The 22,301-nt window shown below is 36.8% G+C and overlaps 1 protein-coding gene across 9 annotated transcripts in view; it reads left to right on the top strand.

Annotated features, from left to right (window-relative positions):
- Positions 1–22,301, top strand: part of MCF2 (MCF.2 cell line derived transforming sequence) — a 103,704-nt gene that overhangs the window by 63,552 nt on the left and 17,851 nt on the right. For 8 of the 9 annotated variants that reach the window (XM_058536861.1, XM_058536862.1, XM_058536858.1 and 5 more), the window contains 11 exons: positions 634–805; positions 2,302–2,349; positions 5,253–5,290; positions 7,884–7,972; positions 9,144–9,210; positions 9,927–10,042; positions 10,154–10,223; positions 12,059–12,151; positions 14,745–14,837; positions 16,243–16,368; positions 17,038–17,259. In XM_058536861.1, coding sequence (XP_058392844.1) covers positions 634–805; positions 2,302–2,349; positions 5,253–5,290; positions 7,884–7,972; positions 9,144–9,210; positions 9,927–10,042; positions 10,154–10,223; positions 12,059–12,151; positions 14,745–14,837; positions 16,243–16,368; positions 17,038–17,259 — 1,134 coding nt within the window. The remainder of the gene's footprint in view (positions 1–633; positions 806–2,301; positions 2,350–5,252; positions 5,291–7,883; positions 7,973–9,143; positions 9,211–9,926; positions 10,043–10,153; positions 10,224–12,058; positions 12,152–14,744; positions 14,838–16,242; positions 16,369–17,037; positions 17,260–22,301) is intronic. The other variant, XM_058536860.1, reaches the window with a different exon arrangement.

The following is a 22,301-nucleotide window of genomic DNA, read 5'->3' as shown; positions in this document are numbered from 1 at the left end:
TGTAGATAAGAGCATTTGTGATGCTATTTGCTGCTAAAATGTGTAGTTGACGCTAAGTTTGGAGCAGTATCTAAATCCATGCTTAGCTGAAGATCTTAGGGGATGCCCCAGAAAATCAGAAATGTGGCCATGACCATAACCAAGGGATTCTCTGGAAGCAATGAAGCTTAACTCTAACTGCCTCAAATTATCTAGAAGGGGCAGCAGAGTATATTATCCATCAGTGGCTCTGAGGAGCCTTTTACAACATGGAGAACTATAGAATGTCCTGAGGGCTAAAAGATAAAACTATTATGACAGTGCTTAACTTGGTGGCTTTCTCATGCAAAACATGCCTTCTTTTCCAGCCATTATCCCTTCCAGCCAATGAAGGGGTAAATCACTTTATGCAGTGACCTATTTCATGAATGCTTGATAAATTTCTTCTTCAAGTTGTTTTGGTTGAGATCTTCTGGTTTTATAACCATGTGAAGATGATACATTAATCTGTTTTCCGTTACTTTCCTAAATTTTTTCTAGTTATATTTTAAACTCTAAATTAATTTTTTGACTGTCTGAGTCTGAGAGATGTAATAGGATTTGTAATGACGTCATTTCAGAAACTATTTTGTAGAATTCTTATGCAACTTACAGGTTCAAATGCAGACTGTACAACTCAAGCTTGAAAACATTCGAAGTATATTTGAGAACCAACAAGCTGGTTTTAGGAACCTGACAGATAAACATGTGAGGCCAGTCCGATTTGTGGTACCTGCTTCTGACAATTTGATAAGATCTAGAGCATCATTTTTTTCACCTAAACATGGTAAAGTATCTTACATTCACCTTTTCTATCTCTTCTTTTCCTGCTATTGTTTACTTTGTTATTCTTGTTGTAAATACTAAATTCGTTCTTCAATCCTGATAAATCGAAATTTTATTTAAACATCTTTGGTCATGTTTAAATTATATTGCACAAGGCAGGAGTCATGGTTGAGATTATCATACAATAGTAAAACATAGTAGTAATGTAGTATAGTACAGGATGATGAAAGTCTGGACTGATTGTCCTGCCTTGAGATGAGTATGAACATTTTACCAGCATCAAACTCACCCTTTTCTTCAGCAGGTGGAGGAATTGGTATACACATGCATGGTTGTGTGCACACACACGTTTGCTACTTATCTGGATAAACTACTACCTGGTTCTTATTAGCTTCTAGTGAATGGCTTAGATAATAGAATGGATTGCCTTTTCCAAATAGGTGCAGGTAAATAGAATAATTTTGCTAGTAATTAACTGTTACAGAGTCCATTTTCTCGTTTTAATCTTTGTAGACTAGTTTTAACCATGTAATATCCATTTCCTTTCTTGTTTCTATGGGATAAAATAATTGTCTTCACTGTGGTGTTGAACTACTCTGGAAATAAGATGACTCCATTTGCCCCAGGGTTTCCCTTGAGCTGCCCCTGGGGCCTCCTCTGGGAGAGTCATTTGGCCTCTGAGGCCTTAAGTTAGTTGAATGAGTGAACATGGGACTAAATTCAGTCTCTCTCATCTGAGAGAATCAGACTTCATTAATGTATGGGAACTGCTTTGAAATTCAGAGAAAGCTTGAACCAAGCATAATGAGTATAAAACTCCAGTTCAGCCCCAGCATGGCTCAGATTAAAAAGAGGTGATGAAAGCAGGTAACTAGGCTAAGATGATAAAAGTTATGCAGTTAATAGTTATTAAATATAAAAATATACTCACAGATAAAACTATAAACAATGCCATAATGAATAATATTGATTAGGAAGATACTGGGAAAAACAAGTAAAGAGAACAAAAAACCAATATGGGATTAAAAACCAACAGCTATGAGAATTAAAATAGAATAGGTTGATATTCCTAAGCAGAAGACAGACCTCGGTTATATTTCTGGCTCCATTTACTGGCTTTGTGACCTTGGGCAGTTCACTTAACCTCTTTTAGCCTCAGTGTCCTTGTCTGTAGAATAGCAATAATAATACCTAATGACTTCAAAGGGTTGTTGTGAAGACAAAGTTAAAAAAAATTATAGAATATAAGAAGTACTCAATAAACTAGAACATCCCTTCCCTCTGACTAAGGCTTCTTGCTTTATAGTCCTCTAAAAGCTCAACTCTTCTAAAGGGGTTTCGGAAGTGGCACACCTTGGGTTGAGGGCCAGTGTTCTTGAAGAGACTGTCCAAGAGCCCCTCAAGGCCTTAGTCACTGAAAGTACATTTTGTTTTGTGTTGTTTCATTTTTTTCTTTCTGATATTCTTATTTAATGGCGTTACACTTTCTTTCTGCAGTGGGAGTTGGATACTCTTTCTTTCAAGCATGTAAACTTTTTTCAAAAGGTACCCATCTTTATTACTTTTCGTCAGTACATTTTCTGAGTTTGTGTACTTGTGAAAAACCAGTTTGGCATCTAAAACCAGCAACAATTCATTCTTGCATTCTGCCTACAATTAACTTTCTCCCTTTTTTCATAATAACCATCCCTTATTCTCTCAGTATTAAACTTACCTTGGAAAATGACTATATAAAAAGTAGACTATACTTCTAAACTCGATCTCTTTCATTGAATGACCATTCATAAAAAGAAAACAAGAAAAACAATTGGCAATCTTAAAATGAATCCAGCTTTTTTTCATTTTAGAGACTCATGTGTCATCCACAGTAGAACTATTTGTTGGGAGTAGCTTGGGTTTGCTTCAATTTAAGACTGCCTAGTGTATTTATAAGGAAGAAGGCGGCTTACTGAATAAATGACATGGATGGATAAATGATTTTATCCATTATGTGTTATGGCTTATAAATTAAATTAAAGCATTATTTATGCTACAAACTTTGTTCATTTTACCTGATTGCTCTGTGAGTAATGGGGATTATAACAATCAGTTCCAAATAATTCTTCAAGACTTGTAATTGCTAAGCCAAATATATAAGATTTGGTCAAATCAAAACATGTGTTACTTTTTCATAAAATAAGTCAAACTGTTTTTTTTTCCTTTGTTTTTATTTGTTTATTAATTTGCATCTAATAGAATCCTGTACCTACCGCAGTGCCTGGCACCTAGCAGGATGTAAAAAATATTTGTTGAATTAACATTTAATACAGAGGAAAGTTATGGAAGAACATTGTCTGTGAGGGCTAAAATGTAGTTAGAGCTCCAAAACTGTAGATCCTGTCTAGATCTTTCTCCTAAGCTTTAGACCTGTGTTTACAATTTGCCTCCTTGAATTTCCTGTAGGCAACTCAGACTCAGCATACTCCAAACTGATCGCAGTTCTCCTGTGAACCTTCTCCTCTTCCCGTGTTCCTCATCTCAGTGGCTAGCACTGTGATTCCCCCAGTGGCCCAAACCTGGGACTTTGGCTCCCCTTTCTCACTCATACCTCACCTCTAATCAGTCAAAAAATCCACTTCTTTCCATCCCCACTGTTATCCCTCACTGCTGCTTTCCCTATTCCAAGCTAACAGCATCTATTGCCTTGACCACTGCAACAGTCTCCCTGTCTCCCCACTTTCCCTTCTCAGATGCTTATAATCGTCTTGCCTTTTAGACTTTACTATACTGTTCTCTCTCTGGAACGTTATTCCCTTCTCTTTCCCTTTTCCCTTTGCTGGCTCCTACCCCTTCATCAGATTCCCTGTCTCTAGGCCACTTCCTTCAGGTAAGCTTTTCCTTCCTGCCTTTTCTCCTCCTGTGCACCCCAGTTCCATTAGGTGTTCACGCTATGTGATAACAAGCCCCTCCCTTCATTTGTTCTCAGATTTAGTGTAATTGCCTGTTTTCTGTCTCTCTTGCTAGACCGTAAGCTCTGTAAGGGCAGGGACTGTGTACAATTCGTGTTTGTATCCCCAGCACCAAACACAAGACTTAGCATATAGTATAGGAACTCAATAGTTTTGTATATATTTACATTGTTAAAAGAATGAATACATCTACCTTGCTTTTCAGAAAAAGATGCATTCCTCGTAAGTTATGTATATATTCCTTTTTCATCTCTTAATGTATTTGCAAAGAATTAATTTGTAAACCTAATTAGTGAAGCTCCCTAAGTTACCTTTATGAATAAGTTCGGATCTCTGTATATCAGGTGTCTTTAAGTGGCGGACATCAGTATTTATTAAGAAATTGATTTTATATAGTAATTGCCACTAAGTCTAATTGATATTTATATATTTACATATATGATTATATAAACATAAATTTGTATGTAAAATATATTTTTAAGTAAATGAAAGTGAAGTATAAAATTTAGAGAACATAATAGTGTAGACTTTCCCTGAGTGTGCCTTGCAGTGCCTCCTGCCCAGGAGGAAAGGAAAGAAAGTATGTTCCTTCCATGGAGAGAAGAGATCCACGCAGCCTGTGTGGGTGGCAGCCTTTTCAGCAGCCCTGAGAATTAGGAACTTGACCTAGTCTTTGACTGGACCATGCCCTGGGCTTTGTAGGAACATCTGGACTCCTTGCTTAATAATATAGGGGCTCACTCTTTGTAAACAGAACAGAAAGATTAACCAGAAAGAAAAAGAAAGCTTAAACAGGAAGGACAGAAAGATTAAAGTTTGGAATTTTGATGAAGTTGTTTTTTGTTTTGTTTTAGCATTTTAATTTGCTTCGGAAATGTTTTATATAGTGGTTAGAAACATGTCTTCTGACAGTAGACTATATGGATTTGAATATCACCTCTGCTTCTTGGACAAGATACTAACTTTAGTTACTTATCTATGAAATGGGGATAGAAGTAGCACCTATATCTTGGGGTTGATTTGAGGATTAAAAAAGAAAATGCATGGGTAGGGCTTAGAACAGTACCTGGCATGTACTAAGTGCCAAATAACTTTTAGATGCTATAATTATTAGTTAAATTTAGATTTTTTCAAAACTCTTTTTGATCCAGTTAATCAGCGAGCTAAAATCTGATTAAATGCTTATGTGTCAGAATGAACACTAAATCTGCAAATAATTATGAGTATGAACACCTAGCTTCATGCTCGCTTGGCGATCGAGTGAATGTTTGATGAGTGAGAGAATGGGTGAATACATAGCAAAATCATGCTCAATAAGAAGTTGAAATCATATAGATAAGTCTAATCAATCAACTGTTTCGTATAGTCTGATTTAAAAATAATAATATTCCAAATACGTTGGAATATTATCTCTTTATTTAATAAACGTGCATGGATTTTTTATTAAAAGTGTTGATTTTAATTCTGGTTTGAAATTTTTCTTTCCTATTTCTCTACCAGGGAAGAAGAGTTGGAGACAAAATCAGAGCAACTTAAAAGTAAATATCATTAGTTAATTAAAAATTGCCTTTATTGCTATAGTTGCAGAATCGGTATGGGGACTTAAACCATATTTTTAATTCACTAAACCGATATTGTGCATTTGAAAGCCTATTTAATCTAAAAGAAAACGCTGCTGCTGCATTGTGTCTAATTGCAGTACTGGCATGTCCCCAGGTGTATGAGCAGTTTCTCAAGTCTTGGCTCAAGTTCAGAATAATTTCTGTAGAACATCTCATGAGTTCTAGCTTCTCTTTCCCCCATCCCCACCTTGGTAAATCTAAATAAACGTTGCACCTTTCTACAAAGGAGATTTCTTTCATAAGTTATTCCAGTCCTGTAAGTAGGAAGCATGAACAGAGGACAGGTTCTAATGAACCATACTCTAGGTTCACAAAAGACATCTGTTCGTTTCTTGATAGATAGAAGATTCCATCTCAGTTATCCATGATATTCTGGTGTCTGCAGAGAGTAGCCTCATCATAACTGCAGCACTCTACATTTCTTTATGTGTTCTTGATGGTAAGTAAGGACAAGAACATATCTCCCATAGGCAGTGTGGCATAGTGATACAGACTGTAGAGTGCACTGCCTGGCTTTTAATCCCAGCTCCATCACTTACTGGCTGTATAACCTTGGGTAAGTTCTCTGGAACTCAGTTTCTTTATCTATGAAATGGGGATAATAGTAGAACACCCTCATCATGGAGTTAGTGTAAAGATAACATAATCTAATATTTGTGAAGTACTTTGAATAATGTGTGGCATATGGTAGTGTTCTAAGTGTTTTATGCAGTTATTAGCAGGCTAGTGGATGGCCTATACTGATATACTCTGCCTGGTTATCATATTGTACAGCCTTAACTTCTGGTTTCAAGAAGGAAACAGGCTCAATGCTGAATTCCATAGTCTTACATGTCTTTTGAGTTTCAACTCATGACTACCTTAGCATTCCACTATGTGTATTTATTCATTTGCATATCACCAGGAAAAAACAGAAAGCTGTGGCTCTGTACATTTTCTTGGAGAGATTTGTAGCTGGTGAACCCAGTTACAAAGTGCACATGTTCTTCCAATTCAAGTCAATTTGAACAATCTTTAGGAATTTAAAAGTATAAATTTATGTTTCAGAACTTTCCAAACTTGTATTTCAGAAACCTGTTAGGAATAAATGGTGCATACCTCTCTGATAAGTGGAGCATGCAGTATTTTCAGTCTTATTATAGTATTAAAAAGATGATAACAGTTGGTACATTGAGAAGATGTAAATCAAAGCACACGCTTAAAGAGGGAGCATGATAATGGTGGCTTGACTCTGTTTCACTTATTAAGTATGCAACCTTGGCCCGGTTGCTAAACCTCTCTGAGCCTCAGTTTTCCCATCTGTAAAATGGGGATAAATATGCCATAGTTTGCTGAATTGCTGTGGGGATTAGATATAATGATGTGTGGTAAGTACCTAGGACTGTGCCGGCACAATGTATAGAAAGTAGTCAATAAATGTTTCTTCTTTTCCACGTGTATTTGTAATGAGTACGTCATATTTTGTGAAAATGCTTTTATGAAATAGATCCCGTACTTCATTTTGGCTTCTAGTTGTTACGAAGTAATGCTACATTTACTTGGAGGTTAGGCCTTTTGCAAGCTCAGCTGTCCAATATAGCCAGGATCCCTGGAATGTACTTCACATGCTTCTGAAGAGCACATAACCATCACAGATCTCATGCAGTTGACTCAGTAGGGCAGTCCAAGTCCTGTGGAGTCTGCAAAATAAGGCAGCAGTTTATGATCAGAGAGGTCACTTGTAGCAACAACTGATATGTGGCAGAGAGCAGAGAGAGATAAATAGGTTACAGCCATTTCAAGAAACAACAGAAAGTTCTGCACATCTTATTAGCCCTGGAGTGTATCATTAGATTTTATCATATCGTTCATGTTCATGAGGATGCCACTGAGTCATTAGGAAAAGGGTCAGTCAATGATGTTGTGTATCTTTGGTTCAAGAATTCAAGAATTCATGTAATATTTCCTAGAAAGGTTTCCATCTTTAGTTATCTGGACAATCAACTTTTTATGAATTAAACTCATTTTTCCAAAGTGCCAAATAAATAAAATGTTACTTAATATATAAAATAAATTTCTTAAATCTGTCCTCTTAGGCAACTCAAATCATTTTTGTGTGTGTGTGTGTGTGAGGAAGATCAGCCCTGAGCTAACATCCATGCCAGTCCTCTTTTTTTTGCTGAGGAAGACTGGCCCTGGGCTAACATCTGTGCCCATCTTCCTCCACTTTATATGGGACGCCGCCACAGCATGGCCTGACAAGCGGTGCATTGGTGCGTGCCCGGGATCTGAACACGGGTCACCAGCAGCGGAGTTCGCGCACTTAACCACTACGCCATGGGGCCGGCCCCTCAAATCATTTTTTTACTAGTACATGTCAAAGTTATTTCTGGACAAATAATAATCATAGTGTTATTTTTCAGTTTATTCACAGTTAAGACCTAGAGAAAACTTAATTTGAGCTAGATTTCCTTGAAGGAGAACTATACCTACATAGATGCTAATTTAACTTTTATTTTCATCATTTCAGATTGAAGTGGTGCATGAATGTCGGGAGAAGAGAAGTTCTGGTCAATCCTCCAGTTTGGACAATGACAATAGCTTGGATGTTTTACAGAAGTATCTTTTATTTATTACCATACACTCATATACACATCTACCAGTAGGAATCTCTGATTCAGCGTTCAAGGCGAATGTGCTTGGAATTTTGAGTTCACAGAATAGGGTTCAACTGGCTGTGACATAAACAGCACTAGATGAGCTGTCAGAAGTTCTAGATTTAGGCATGGCTAACCTATGCTCTGTTTATGTGACTTGAAAATTAACTAGACCTTTTCAGAATCTGAATCTCCTCTTTTGTAAAAGAGGTGAGAGTGAATGGGACAGTGTTTCAAAAACTACAAAGGATTATGTAGATATACAATGTTATTTTTTAGATGTTAACAATAATCATTGCTTTTTTCACTTTTATAATATTATGTTAATATTCCAGACATAACAATATTCATCTTTTAAGTTTTATTTCACAGAGTTGTGAGAAAGTAGCCAGTATTTTGGAACAAATTGTATGAATATGTGTATATATATATATATTTTAAGTAATGCTTAAAAATGTAAAGATAAAAAAAAAGATGCCAAAGGTAGAAATTAAATTAAATGGGTTACTTATTTTGGGGAGTGAGGAAATGAATTTTAAATATGATGTCAATGGGAAATCATACTAGAAGGAAAATACATTTTATTTTAAAGAGACAGTAAACAAAATTACTATAGAAACTTAAGTATGATCTATACTTGGGAAAACCAGTGTAATAAATCCACTTTGTGTCTTTGAAAATTTCAGAACATTACTGGGAAAAAGGAAAAATGATGCCTAAAATGCTCATATCTTTTTATTTTGAGAGAGAGTGAAAGAGAAAGAGCTCAGAAACTGTGCTATCCAAAAAAATATTCCCTGGATTTTTAGGAATAGCTTTTGTGAGTTTTTAGTAAATTGACTCTTAAGCTTAGTGAGTTAGAAATTAATTTTTTCTTTCATTTAAAAATAACTCCTGAGCCCCGCTCTCCTTTCTTTTAAATATATTTTAAAGAGTCTTGTGAGTGGTACTTATTCTAGAAACCATAGAATTAATTTTATACTTTGATGATAAAACCGAAACTACCGGTAGTTCCTATGCATTATAAAAATAACAATTTTTACCTTAGACAATTTATAATGATAATAGTTGAAACGTTGCAGTACAATTCTAAAGGAATAAAATAACTGATAAATATGGTCTTTTCATTTTAGCCATGTCCTAAATGAGCTGATCCAGACAGAGAGGGTATATGTTCGCGAGCTGTTTACTGTTTTGTTGGTAAGTGACTCAAATTATATTTTCCCATCTTCACCCCTGCACAATGCTCCCCTGCTGCATTCGTTAGGAAGTGTTTAGGGCAGTCTTATGTTTCTGTCTCCTTCCTTGATTGTCATTTTGCAGCAGTGGGTATTTCTCTCATTGTTTGAGGCTGCATGTTTGTTAAATGTGCATATTCAGGTTCTCCCTCAGTAGTGAGAATTGTGGATTCAGAATTTATTACAGAAGAGATAAGCTGTTCTCTTAGGGATACAGCAGATTGTTATAATTATTCCCAGGGTGCTATTTAGAGATTGTGATGTAAAGAACTAAAAATGGGAGAAAAATCTTCATTTGATACAAATGTCATAATATTAATTTGGTCTGAAAAAATCTAAACACTTATTGCCAGTTTAAGGAGAAATTAATGACCTATAATATAAGTTTTCATATTTGGTTTCTATTTTGTTTCCTACACTACAAGCTACTCAGAAGGCCAAAGAGCTGTCACTGTATTCCACCTATTGAGTAGAAAACCTTGACTTTCCTGTCCTGCTTTCTAAAAAAAAAAAAAATAATAATGGATAACTTTGGAAGCTAGAAGATTTGAATGTTAAAATTACAAACAGCTTCACCCATAGTCCCCTATACATTCTGCTGTATCTCCACCTTTGGTGGCCCAATCAAATATTAATGTGAATACTTTTTTAAGTGAATAAATTATTTATTTTGGGTAGGGCTATAGAGCGGAGATGGATAATCCAGAGATGTTTGATCTTATGCCACCTCTCCTGAGAAATAAAAAGGATATTCTCTTTGGAAATATGGCAGAAATATATGAATTTCATAACAAGTATGTAATTGCTGAATTGAATTTTCTTTTTCATATTATTTAAAGGGTTATTGACCAATTTATTACATTTAACATAAAATTATATCATGTTTTTCTCTGAAATTTTCACAGCATTTTCATGAGCAGTCTGGAAAATTGCGTTGACGCTCCAGAAAGAGTGGGACCTTGTTTCCTGGAAAGGGTTAGTTCAATTATTGTTTAAAAATATATAAATATGGACCAGCAAAATAGCAGCTCATTTTATAAGAACAGATTTAGAGACAAGTAGATATTGTTTTTTTGTTTTTCTGCTTTTGGAGGAGACACATCTCTCCAGTAAGTATTTAATGCTAAACTGAGCTTTGTTGGAGAAACTGATGCAATGGGGTGTGCAAAGCATGTAAACAACCATTGTATTCTGTGGTATCAAATGCTTCAATGGCTCAGCTTGTGACCACTGACCCCTGGGTGATCCCAGGAGTCCAAGGACCATCCTGGCTATGAAGATCTGAGAGTTGGGACCATCTTAGCACAAGCATTCTTGACTTGGTTAATTTTTAGCCTAAAAGATGCCTTGGTTTTCCTGTCGAATACGTGTAAAGTCTTAGAATCCAACGTAGCCTGGCTTTCAGATACCAAGGCATCTATTACAGGAACTTTGCAAAACAGAGAGCCGTCTCTTCTTTTTATTCTACAAGATCATTCAGGGAGGCTCATTTCTCTGTGTCCCAAGAGTGTACTTAGTACAATTGACTTCCCAGGCTTTGTAATCATACTCTCCTCCATTAGAGTTTTCTCTCAGAATGTTCTTTGCTTATCTAGTTCCTCCTCTTCCTGTAAGATCAGTTCTGTGATCTTTGATTTGAGAGTCAATTTAATAGAGGTGATCATTGAAAGCTTCCAAAAAGATATCTTATCTCAGAAAGTGTTTATGGACTGAGAAGATAATAAAGTTAAGAAAGAACTATGTGTTATTACCTTTCTCCATATATCCTAACTTTAAACACGTTTAAACTATGGCCAAATTCTTCCCCAACTTCTCTAAGCAACAGCAGTCTCTCTTTCCTGTGGACTTCTTTAGTACTTAATGTCTCTGCTACTCATTGGGGATTTTATATTTACTATGCATCTTTACGCATATTCATGAATTCTTTCTCCAACTAGGTGGAAAACTCTTTGAGGCAGAGTCCATATCGTATATATCTTTGTACCTCTCACAAGGTTAGCAGAGTTCTTGGCAACCAGTAGTGGTTTAATAAATGCCTATCGATAGGTTCATTCATTCAACAGCCGTCTCCTGAACACCTACTATGTGCCAGGCACTGTGCTAGGCAATCTGGATACCAAACCCAAGACTATTCACGTAGAAAAACAGGGAGTCCATTATGTACAGTGTGAGTTGTGCTATATTAGAGGTATAAAAAAGGTCCTGTAAGAGCCAGGAAGAGGTGTGTGTTGCACCAGCTGATGATAGAAATGATGGCTTTATAGAAGAGATGACTCATGAGATGAATATTAAAGAGTGAGGAGGAGGTAACCCATTCGATGAGAGTCAAACAAAGATGATTCCAGAGAGAGAGAATAGCATGGGCAGATGCCTAGCAGGGTTATGGCACAATGATGATGTCTCTGTGATCAACCAAGGATGCTGGAAGTTAGCTTACTAGTTCATTCACTAGGGAACTGAGAGACTAATAGCATAGAAAGAGCTTATTTCTTGGTACCCTATTAGCTCATAGTTATGAAAAAGTTAGTCTGTTTTTATACTTCATTCAGAGAAGGCTTTTCTCCTCTAACTCTCAAACTTGGTAAGTAGAAGTTATGAAATTACTTGGATAATTATGTGTCCCTCTACACAGTCTGATGGGCATGCTGTTCTTGGAATACAAAGAGGGCTCCTGACCAGCTGTCAGTGTGGCAGGCCCTTTAGGCCACATTTCCCATGATGCTTGGCCACACTCACTCTTGCTGAGCATTTCTTGATAGGAAAAGTGCATGTTCACAAATTGATATGTTTGAATTTGCTTTTTATCACAGAAAGATGATTTTCAGATGTATGCAAAATATTGTCAGAATAAGCCCAGATCAGAGGCAATTTGGAAGAAGTATTCGGAATGTGCCTTTTTCCAGGTATAGTAATTATTCAGATATTGGATATACTCTTTCTGGAAGAGACTGGGATATTTCTTATTTATAAATTCATTTTCTACTTTAAGTAAGTTATATATATGTAGAGATTAAAGAGCAATTTGACCATCCCCAAAACACACACACATGCACACAAATAAAAATGCACACGAATGTATACAGTCATGCATTGCTTAACGACGGGGATATGTTCTGAGAAATGCATCGTTAGGTGATTTCATCATCGTGCGAACATCATAGAGTGTACTTACACCAACCTAGATGGTATAGCCTGCTACACACCTGGGCTATATGGTACTAATCTTATGGGACCACCATCGTAATATGCGCTCTGTCATTGACCGAAACATCGTTATGCGGCACATGACTGTGTGCTGCTCCCTAGAGGCGACCACTTTCAGCTCTTTTAACTACTTCTTTTGGTGTTTACCTCCATGTTTCCAAATATCATGTTTATATTGCTCCTTCCCACCATGGAAGATGAGAATTTCCCTCTCCTTCACTGCTCCTGTCCCCCCTCCCCCCCCATACACACACATACTTCTTTTCCTCCAAATGGTCCAATATAGTTATATTGTAATTTTGGTTGGATTGATATACAGTGTTAAATCATTAAGACCATATCATTTCTATGCTCAGATGAATCGTGTGGCATAAGATGGTTGCTTTTCCTTCCCTTTTGTTTCTCTTGCAATTATCTTTTTTCCTCACTTAATTTTCTAGGTACTTAGCCTTATTCCAGCCCCAACTCTCCCAGTTGTGAGAGTTACATAAATCTCTTCTCAGTACATTTAAACACATTATATTTTCTCTGAATTTTATCTTCAATAAGTCTCTCCTGGAGTCTTCTGACCTGCTCAGCTAGACTCACTAGGCTGTTGCACAGCTGTCATCTTGGGATGTTGGTGAATGTCATTTTTGAGATTCTGTTCACCTGTCTCTTGCGTAGGCTCTCATGGTTTCCCAGGTGCCGTATCTTTCCCTTCCTGGATTTACTCACTTGTTTGGTAGAACACATCCTCCAGTAGTTTTACTGAGAAAGTGCACATTGTAGGTAAACATTTTTGAGAACTTACATGTTTGCAAATGTCTTTATTCTACCCTAACACTTGATTTCACTTAGGGTAGTGTTTTCGAGGTTCATCCATGTTGTAGCATGTATCAAGTACTTCCTTCCATTTTATGGCCGAATATTATTCCATTATATGGATATTCCACATTTTAATTTACCCATTCATCATTTGATGGATATTTGGGTTGTTTCCACTTCTTGAGTACAAGTTTTTGTGTGGACATATATTTTCATCTCTCTTGGCCTGGGCGTGAAATTGTTGGTTAATATAGTAATTCTGTTTAACTTTTCGAAGAACTGTTGGATTGTTTTCCAAAGTCGCTGCACCATTTTACATTCCTACCAACAGTGTGTGAGGGTACTGATTGGTCCACACCCTCACCAACACTTGTTAGTATCTGATTACTTTTTCAGACTTTCAACGGCCATCTTTTTTCAAACCCCACCTTCATCTCCCACTTTCAGAGGTACTTGATGTCTGCAATTCTCTGTGGAGAGGGGGAAAGTGTGTTCTACAACATAAGTTGAGTTGTTCCTTGGTTTTTCCCTCTGCCAACTTAAGATTCACTTTTCTCTAGTGTGCTCAGTTATTTACTACTTGTCCGTTTGGTTTCCAGTTTCCAAATTTTGACAATATTTTTTCCTCTCCCATCTTTGTACTTTTGGGTTTTGCTTTGTAAAAATAACTTTTCCATCATTTTAGTTGATTTTCATGAGTGAGGAGAGCCAAATGCATGTATCAGTCCACCATCTTTAACTGTAAGTTGATAATTATTTGAATTGGATTATATATTGGATTTTATCCATATCCAGAGGAGGGTCCTGGGTCTTACATGGGTATATCCTCTCTTACTCCCTTGTGTTCTGCACTTCCTATATGTACATTTCATCCTAATCGGCCCCATCTTGCCCTAATTATGGACCCTACAATGTTCCCAGGACCCAAAGTCATAACCCTTAAATTTATAGTGGCAGTGAGCCAACAATCAAGTGAAATATAGCACCAGTTGATGAGGGCTGTATTTTTCTTGTGATATTAAAAAAAATTTTCTCATACTCAGTCTGATTTATATTCAGTACAACTTTTTTTTTTTTTTTTTTTTACAATCTATTTCTTTTTTGGGTCTTGGCCTGTGGAACTGAGCCTTTTGTTAATTTTCTTGGATATATTGAAGAACTTTTTAGTCATGTTCATCTATGGTCATTCATTGCTTTCTCACCTTTTAAGCATTCCGCATCAATGTGAATTTATATGTAAATGCTTTTTAGTCTTTGAAATTTTTGAATTTTCTCTTTCTCAAATTCTTGAAATAATGTTTACTATAGGTTTACAGATATACTGCCTCTTATAATTTCTATACCATATGTAACAGCTATTTTTCTGGTAAATTTTTCTTGAGATGTGAGAAACCTGAATGCGTTGGGTCTAATGAATGAACACTTGGCATTTTCACAGGTATATGTCTTAATTTAAATTTATTGATAATTATATTTTAATGACAGGAATGTCAAAGAAAATTAAAACACAGACTTGGCCTGGATTCCTATTTACTCAAACCAGTGCAACGAATCACTAAATATCAGTTACTATTGAAGGTAATTACATGAAGCATTTGTTTCTTTCTTTACTTACTGCTTTGGGTCAGATGTGGCAAAGCCATTAAAAAGGAAGTAGTGGGGGCCGCCCGGTGGCGCTGCGGTTAAGTGCAAGTGCTCCACTTCTGCAGCCCAGGGTTTGCAGGTTCGCATCCTGGGCGCACACCGACGCACTGCTTGTGGCGTCCCATATAAAGTAGAGGAAGATGGGCACAGACGTTAGCCCAGGGCCAATCTTCCTCAGCAAAAGAGGAGGACTGGCAACAGATGTTAGTTCAGGGCTGATTTTCCTCACAAAGAAAATAAAAACGTTTCCTGGAAAAATTAAAAAAAAAAATAAGTAGCTGACTAGGAAGCACTAGCAATAGGTAGGCTCCGTGACTGAGAAGGCTGGATTTAGCAGTAGAATCAATGCGGTGTGCTCCATCGGCTGGAGGCATAGATGTAAAGCTGAGAATATTGGGAGTCTTTTTAGCTATTTAGTTATCCATACCAGTTACATTGATGTATGTATAGAGTTTACTGCAGAACTTTTACTGTTGTTAAGAAGAACTAAGCAAATATTTTGTATAGTTTTGAGACTGTATTTCATATGAGTCTTCTCAGTGAAAAATGAAGATAGCACACCCCTCATGTAATGTGAAAGGATTACTAAAATGTTTTGTTAAGTATAAATGCAGCATAGCCTGTCTTACAATGTACTTTTACAATGTGCTATGGTATATATGCATAATGAATAAAACAAATTGTTGTACGTAGAGGCCCCCCAAAATGTGTAATTGCTTTAAAAACCAATCTCTGGGGGTACCAGCCTGGTGGCGTAGTGATTAAGTTCGCTCATTCTGCTTCAGCAGCCCGGGGTTCGCTGGTTCGGATCCTGGGCGCAGACCTACTCACCACTCATCAAGCCATGCTGAGGCAGCCTCCCATATAGAAGAGCTACAACTCTACAACTATGATACACAACTATGTACTGGGGCTTTGGGGAGAAATAAGAGAAAAAGAGGAAGATTGGCAACAGATGTTAGCACAAGGCCAATCTTCCTATCCCCCCCACCCCCAAAAAGCCCCAAAGCTCGAAGGTTGCAATCTAAAAAATAAAAATAAAAAATAAAATAAAAACTAATCTCTGATGTGTCCTAATAGCTATTGTTCTTCAGCTCCAAAACCATTAAATGCCCTTTGCTTTATATTGTTTAGTCGATATTCCATTTCTTCCCCAATTTTGACATTGCTATTAAATATGGTATTAATGTGACAAAATAGCATTTGAAAGAAATTACTCAAAAAACTGGCGTTATCTTTGGATTCCTCCTTGAAAGCATGTTAGCCAAAAATTTATTCATTTTCTCCAGCTATTAATATCTGCCTAATATTAAGTTTAATTCTTGACTTCTAATTACAGGAGCTGTTAAAATATAGCAAGGACTGTGAAGGATCTGAACAATTAAAGGAGGCACTTGACACAGTGCTGGATTTACTGAAGTCAGTTAATGACTCCATGCATCAGATTGCAATAAATGGCTATATTGTAAGTAGATTTTAATGATTGTTGCAGTTTTAGGGGGTAAGCGTGTTAACATCCCTTTCTTCCTCTCCTGGAATCAATTGAGAAATAAGAAGTAAGAGGCAGACAAGTGGAGATCCAAATGTCGGCATTATTATTGATAATGCTAAGTGGAGAATTGGCTTCAGATCCGCAGCCAAATGGATTTGCGACATTCCCCTTGTCCCTAACAACCTACCCCTGAGTCTAGACGTTGGGAGATCCCGCTTGAAGGAATGTTGGGTCTTCTGTTGTCCCAGAATTGCTCCTTGCCCTACCCTAGGATAGATAGGGAAGAAAAAGATCAAATGTTTACTGTTAGCTCCACCCAGTGGGGAAACTGGGACTGGTAGATGTCGTTCGCCAATCAGGACTGAGGAAGAGATGGGGAGAGTTACCCTGGCTGAAATACCTCTACATGGAGACACGAAGCCAGGGAAAAGGAGGTTTCTTATATCTCCCACTCCCATAGTAATTTGGTACCTATGTGACACCTGGCAAGTTTTAATGTAAAAAGTTATGATGAATAAAATTTTAAAAACTATAAATTACGCTTTAGGGTTTTAGTAGCTAGAGCTAAACACTATAATGTTGATGTCAGAGATCTGAACATAGCTCTGCCTTGTACTAATGTGTTTTGATTTTCCATTCTAGGGAAACTTAAATGAGCTGGGCAAGATGATAACTCAGGGTGCATTCAGTGTTTGGATTGGACACAAGAAAGGCACTACAAAAATGAAGGATTTTGCTAGATTCAAACCAATGCAGCGGCACCTTTTCTTGTATGAAAAAGCCATTGTTTTTTGTAAAAGGCGTGTTGAAAGCGGAGAAGGCTCTGATAGATACCCGTCATACAGTTTTAAGCACTGTTTGAAAGTAAGACAATTTGAATTGTCAATGTAATATTCTTTCATATATACATATTCAGATTTGTATACTTTTTCAGTTCAAATGAGTGGGTTTTATACTTTAGTTGCACATCCCTTTGTTTAAATGAAATCTTTTTTTTAACCATGTGCTAAGCTGCCTCACTGAAATCTTTTTTTTAAATTAAGGTATAATTGACATACAACATTATATTAGTTTCAGATGTACAACATAATGATTTGATATTTGTATATATTGTGAAATGATCACCACAATAAGTCTATTTAACATTCATCACTACACAGTTATGAAATTTTTTTTCTTGTGACGAGAACTTTTAAGATCTACTCTCTTAGCAACTTGCAAATATGCAACACGGTATTATTTTTTATTTTTATTTTTTTTGGTGAGGAAAGTTGACCCGGAGCTAACATCTATTGCCAATCTTCCTCTTTTTGCTTGAGGAAGATTGTCACTGAGCTAACATCTATGCCAATCTTCCTCTATTTTGTATGTGGGATGCCACCACATCATGGCTTGATGAGCAGTGTATAGGTCCGCACCCAGGATCTGAACTGGCGAACCCCGGGCCGTCGAAGCGGAGCATGCAAACTTAACCACTACGCCACCGGGCCAGCCCTTTAACACAGTGTTATTAACTATAGTTGACATGCTATACATTACATCTCCAGGACTAATTTATTTTATAACTGAAAATTTGTACCCTTTGACCCCCTTCATCCAATTCACCTACTCCCACCCTTGAAATCTTAAGTAGAAGTCTTATATAGAAGTCAGATAAATCAGAACTTCTTTGCCTGAAATGAGAGTGAGGGAGGGCAGAGCTTTGCCTCCATCCTTTCCTCTCTCGCTCCAGTCCTAGGCAGTCCCCAAGGGGGCTCCCTAGTGTCCTGCAGAACACAATTTGAAATTATAGTAAGTGACCCAGGCTCCCCCATGAGCACTCTCTCACCAATGGTAGTGGGGGGAATTTTTTTTTAAATTATTTTATTGAGGTCATGTTGGTTTATAACATTGTGTAATTTCAGGTGTACATTATTATATATCAGTTTCTATATAGATTGCATCGTGCTCACCACCAATAGTCTAGTTTTTAGTTGGGTGGAGTTTTGGTCGTGGTAACAAGGAGGAATGAGTTTCTTCCTTTTTCTCAATGCAATTTAAAAAAGATAACTTTTCTGTTCATCATATCCCCACCGTCCTTTTTGTATCCCTCGTCCATTCCCTAGCACCTCCTCCCTTCCTGGATGTCCAAAGCCACCTGCAGCTGAATCCTGCCCACATCTGTCCTGTCCTATCCTTTGAAATTATTCTTCTCTCCTGTAACCCAAACTGCCATTCTGTCCTAATACTAGTCTGGTATTAAAACGTGAGCAGTATTGTTTGAGGAAGTCACTGGCGATCCAATGATACTCCCAACTGGTTTTGACATTTGACAAGAGGAACTTCCAATTCACATGAGTCTGTAATTGGTGAATTTGATTTTATAATTAATTTTATCTTTCAAGTTTTAAATTGTAAAATCAATATAGCATTTGTTATAGAAAATTTGGAAAATAGAGAAAATTATCACCCTTGATTCCCCAACCACTATCGTTGTAGTCATTTTTCACGAGCATGGTCTTTCATAGTTGTCAACACCAGTATTTGAGAATTGATAAAACTTTCAGCAGCAGTAATAAAGAGGACAGGCAGTGTGTCCTGAGATAGGCCTGAGGTGTTTGTGTCAGGAGGCTACCAGATAAGCAGGCCGTGCTTTTGATTCTTCCCATAGGGTCAGCAACCTCAAGCTGTTCCTAACAAGGTTCCTACCCAGGGCCAGGTCTCTGATTTCTTCCTACTGTCTACTTTCCCTGATTCACTTCTGAATCCGCAGCAGCATCACAACTTCTTTAAAACTCTTGCTGTTTTCATAACAAATGCCTAGTTGCTCCTTTGATATTAGCAACATACCTCCAAGCCCTCAAAATCTCCAAGAGTCTTTTATGTCTCTAATAAACATTGGTTGAGAACCAAGAATTTATGACTGATCTCAGCCAGGGTTCAGATCTCTTGCTGTCTGTATATCTATTCCGTGGGGAGGTACTTTACCTTCATAGGCATATTGGACCCAAATCCATTTGGTTCACTTTTTATTTGTGGGGTGACCTAGTTAATACCTAATGTATTTTTGGTTTGTATTGATTTTCCATTTTACCTTTAATTTGTCACAATGATGGGCACACCAACAGAATATTTCTAGAGTACGTTCGAGTAAGGAGGGACTGGTGTCAGGTAACAAAGTCGTGAGCATTCAAACTACAATGGTTACCATGGAAACAGAGGGTGGGATAGATGCAAGAAACATTTCAATGGAAGGTAGGCAGACAGGCTTGTTGACTTACTAGATACAGGAAATAAATAATACCTGACATTTGAAGGGAAAAATGCAGTCTGATTTTTCTTTGGTTCGCCGGTAATGCCTAGCTTCCTTAATAAGAGATTGGTCAGTGATGCCTGCAAGGATTTAGACCAGGATTACTAGGAAGATGGTGATACCGCTGACAGATGGAAGTTAGGCTGTTTCTTAAGCCTTACTATGCTTACTCCCTCTTACTTACCTATCATGAGAATCCAGAGTTAAATAATTGCTAGCGTTACTAATCAGTGTGCTACATAACAATTTGGGTTACTGGTTTCAAAGTCTTCCCTTTGGTAGAGAGGATCAATGCAGATGCTCTCTACTGCTGAGCAACTTCTCCCTCACTGTCCATGGACTGTTACCTTGACTTCATCATATCAAGCTGGAATTCCATGGCCTGACAATGCACTTTCTAACGATCGTGTGCTATATTTTAAGTTCGCCACTTCTGTGCAAAGGAAAGGCCCTAAGTTCAGTTAGTCAAATGGAGAGATTTGAGTTCTTCAGATTCCTCAGTTCATGCATTTATTATTATCATTTTTTTAAATTTAACAAACATGCGCATACTGCTTACTATGTGCTAGGAACTATCCTAAGATTTTACGTATATCAATTTTAACTCATTTAATCCATGTAGCAATTTTATATGAAGTAGGGGCTATTATTAACTCATGATTCCCATTTTGAAGATAGGAACGCCAAGTTCTAGAGAGATGAGTAGTTTGTCCAAGAGCACATAGCTAGTAAGTGGTATAGCGCAGATTCAAACCCAGGCAGATGGCTCCAGAGTCCATGCTCTCAATCACTGCACCATGCTGGAGGGCCTTGTTCTTGTTCATTCATTCTTTCATTCATTCCTTTTTATCCCCATTCTCCATACTTAATCTCCTCTCTACCCCTGTAGCAACCATTCTAATTTATTTGATGTATATCCTTCAGTTTGTGTGTTCTTGTTAAATATATGCTAATGTTCTGTGCACATCTAGTTTTACTTTATATAAATTGTATTTTGTTGTAATTCTCATTCTTTTCCTTTTTGTTTTGGTCTCAGAAACTGTTTTCAAGATACAGCCATGTTACTGTTTTATACCCAGTATCTTCCTTCTAACTGCTTCATAGCGCTTCAGCCTAGCTACATTTTTTGTTAATGTGATTCAAGATCAATGTTTTAATAATACGGACCCAAGAAGTAATTAAACTCTATCCTTAAGACATAAATAAAAGTCTTAAGATTGGTAGTTATTGGTTATAATCCCAGAGTTCTTGACCCACTGGATGACTTTTAACAAGGTAGTTGACATCTTCACACTACCCTGAAGATAGAAAATTAGGTTAAAAGTTGAGGCCCTGAACACTTACCACCGCAAGATGTCTTCAGATAAAATGCTTTATAATAAAGAAAATATGTTTATAGCTACAAGAAATCATCAATTAAAATATGAAGGATACAGCAGAGACCACAGGGTGAAACCATAGAATCAGCCTCACTATTTAATATGTATATTATTATTATAATATAGTATATTATATAATTATACTCATATATTTAGACCTTTAACTCTGCCTCCAGATTCTAAAACTGAGTAAATTTTCATGATATAGTGAACATTTAATAAGTAGAGTAGAAACCTTTCAATAAAACCTTTATATTTTGTTATTTGAGAAAATATATACAATCCACAAATTACAAATGGATTGTATTCCAGTGGATCATTTGTAAGTGAGTTGTTTGGAACTGAAAACAGTATTGTATGATAGACATAATGGTTAGATTCCCAGGGTAACTTGAAAAGGCTCATTTCATCTATAATGATATTCTATATTTATGCAATGAAAAATAACAAAACTATTGCAATTCAAATAAGGGAAAGTTTGGAAAGCAAACTCACACTTAAAAAAGCTCATTATATGATGTAAGCATTTAATGCATGCTATTTAATCCTATATTAACTCTATGAAATAGATATTCTTCCCATTTTATAGGTGAGGAAACTAAAGTTCAGAAAGGTTAAGCAACTTGCACCAAGACACATAGCTAGTGAGTGCTAGAGATGGAATTCCAACGCAGGCCTCTTGGACTCCAAAGCTCATGTGCTTTCAATGTTATCATGCTATTAAGACAAAACCATGTATTGAAACAAAATCAGTTTAAATAGAGACTGAACATGCAATTATTATTTATCTTAAATCCCAATGTTTGAGCAAAATTAGATTAGTTAGAGTGGTTGAGTAGGAATATAAAGATATTTTCGGAGATCTGAAAGTGACTTCTGACTACATTCAGGGTGGATGTCACAGGCTCTTTCATTAAATGTCACATTTCATTTCTAAGCATAATCCCTTTTCTTTTCCTTGGTATGGGGATCTCTGAAGCACTACTTTTAATGCTTATCAGCTGTAATTAGGGTCATTTGGGGGGTTCGTAAATGGAACAGAGAGTGAGATATTCCTCTAGGTAATTAGGCAGGAATTGAAAGAAAAGAGAAGACAGAAGGGGACTAAAAGAGAATGTGTGTACAAGGGAGAAAATTGCTCAAAATGGAATTAACCAGGCTATTAGCAGCACAGGATGAAAGAAAATGGAAGAGTTTGTGCTTTGACAATCATATGAAGGAGAAGAAAAACTGTG

The sequence above is a fragment of the Diceros bicornis genome, chromosome X (genome assembly GCF_020826845.1).
Source record: "Diceros bicornis minor isolate mBicDic1 chromosome X, mDicBic1.mat.cur, whole genome shotgun sequence".
NCBI classification, from domain to species: domain Eukaryota; kingdom Metazoa; phylum Chordata; class Mammalia; order Perissodactyla; family Rhinocerotidae; genus Diceros; species Diceros bicornis.
The sequence above is the reverse complement of the archived record's forward strand: the minus strand, read 5'-3'. Positions and strand labels throughout refer to the sequence as shown.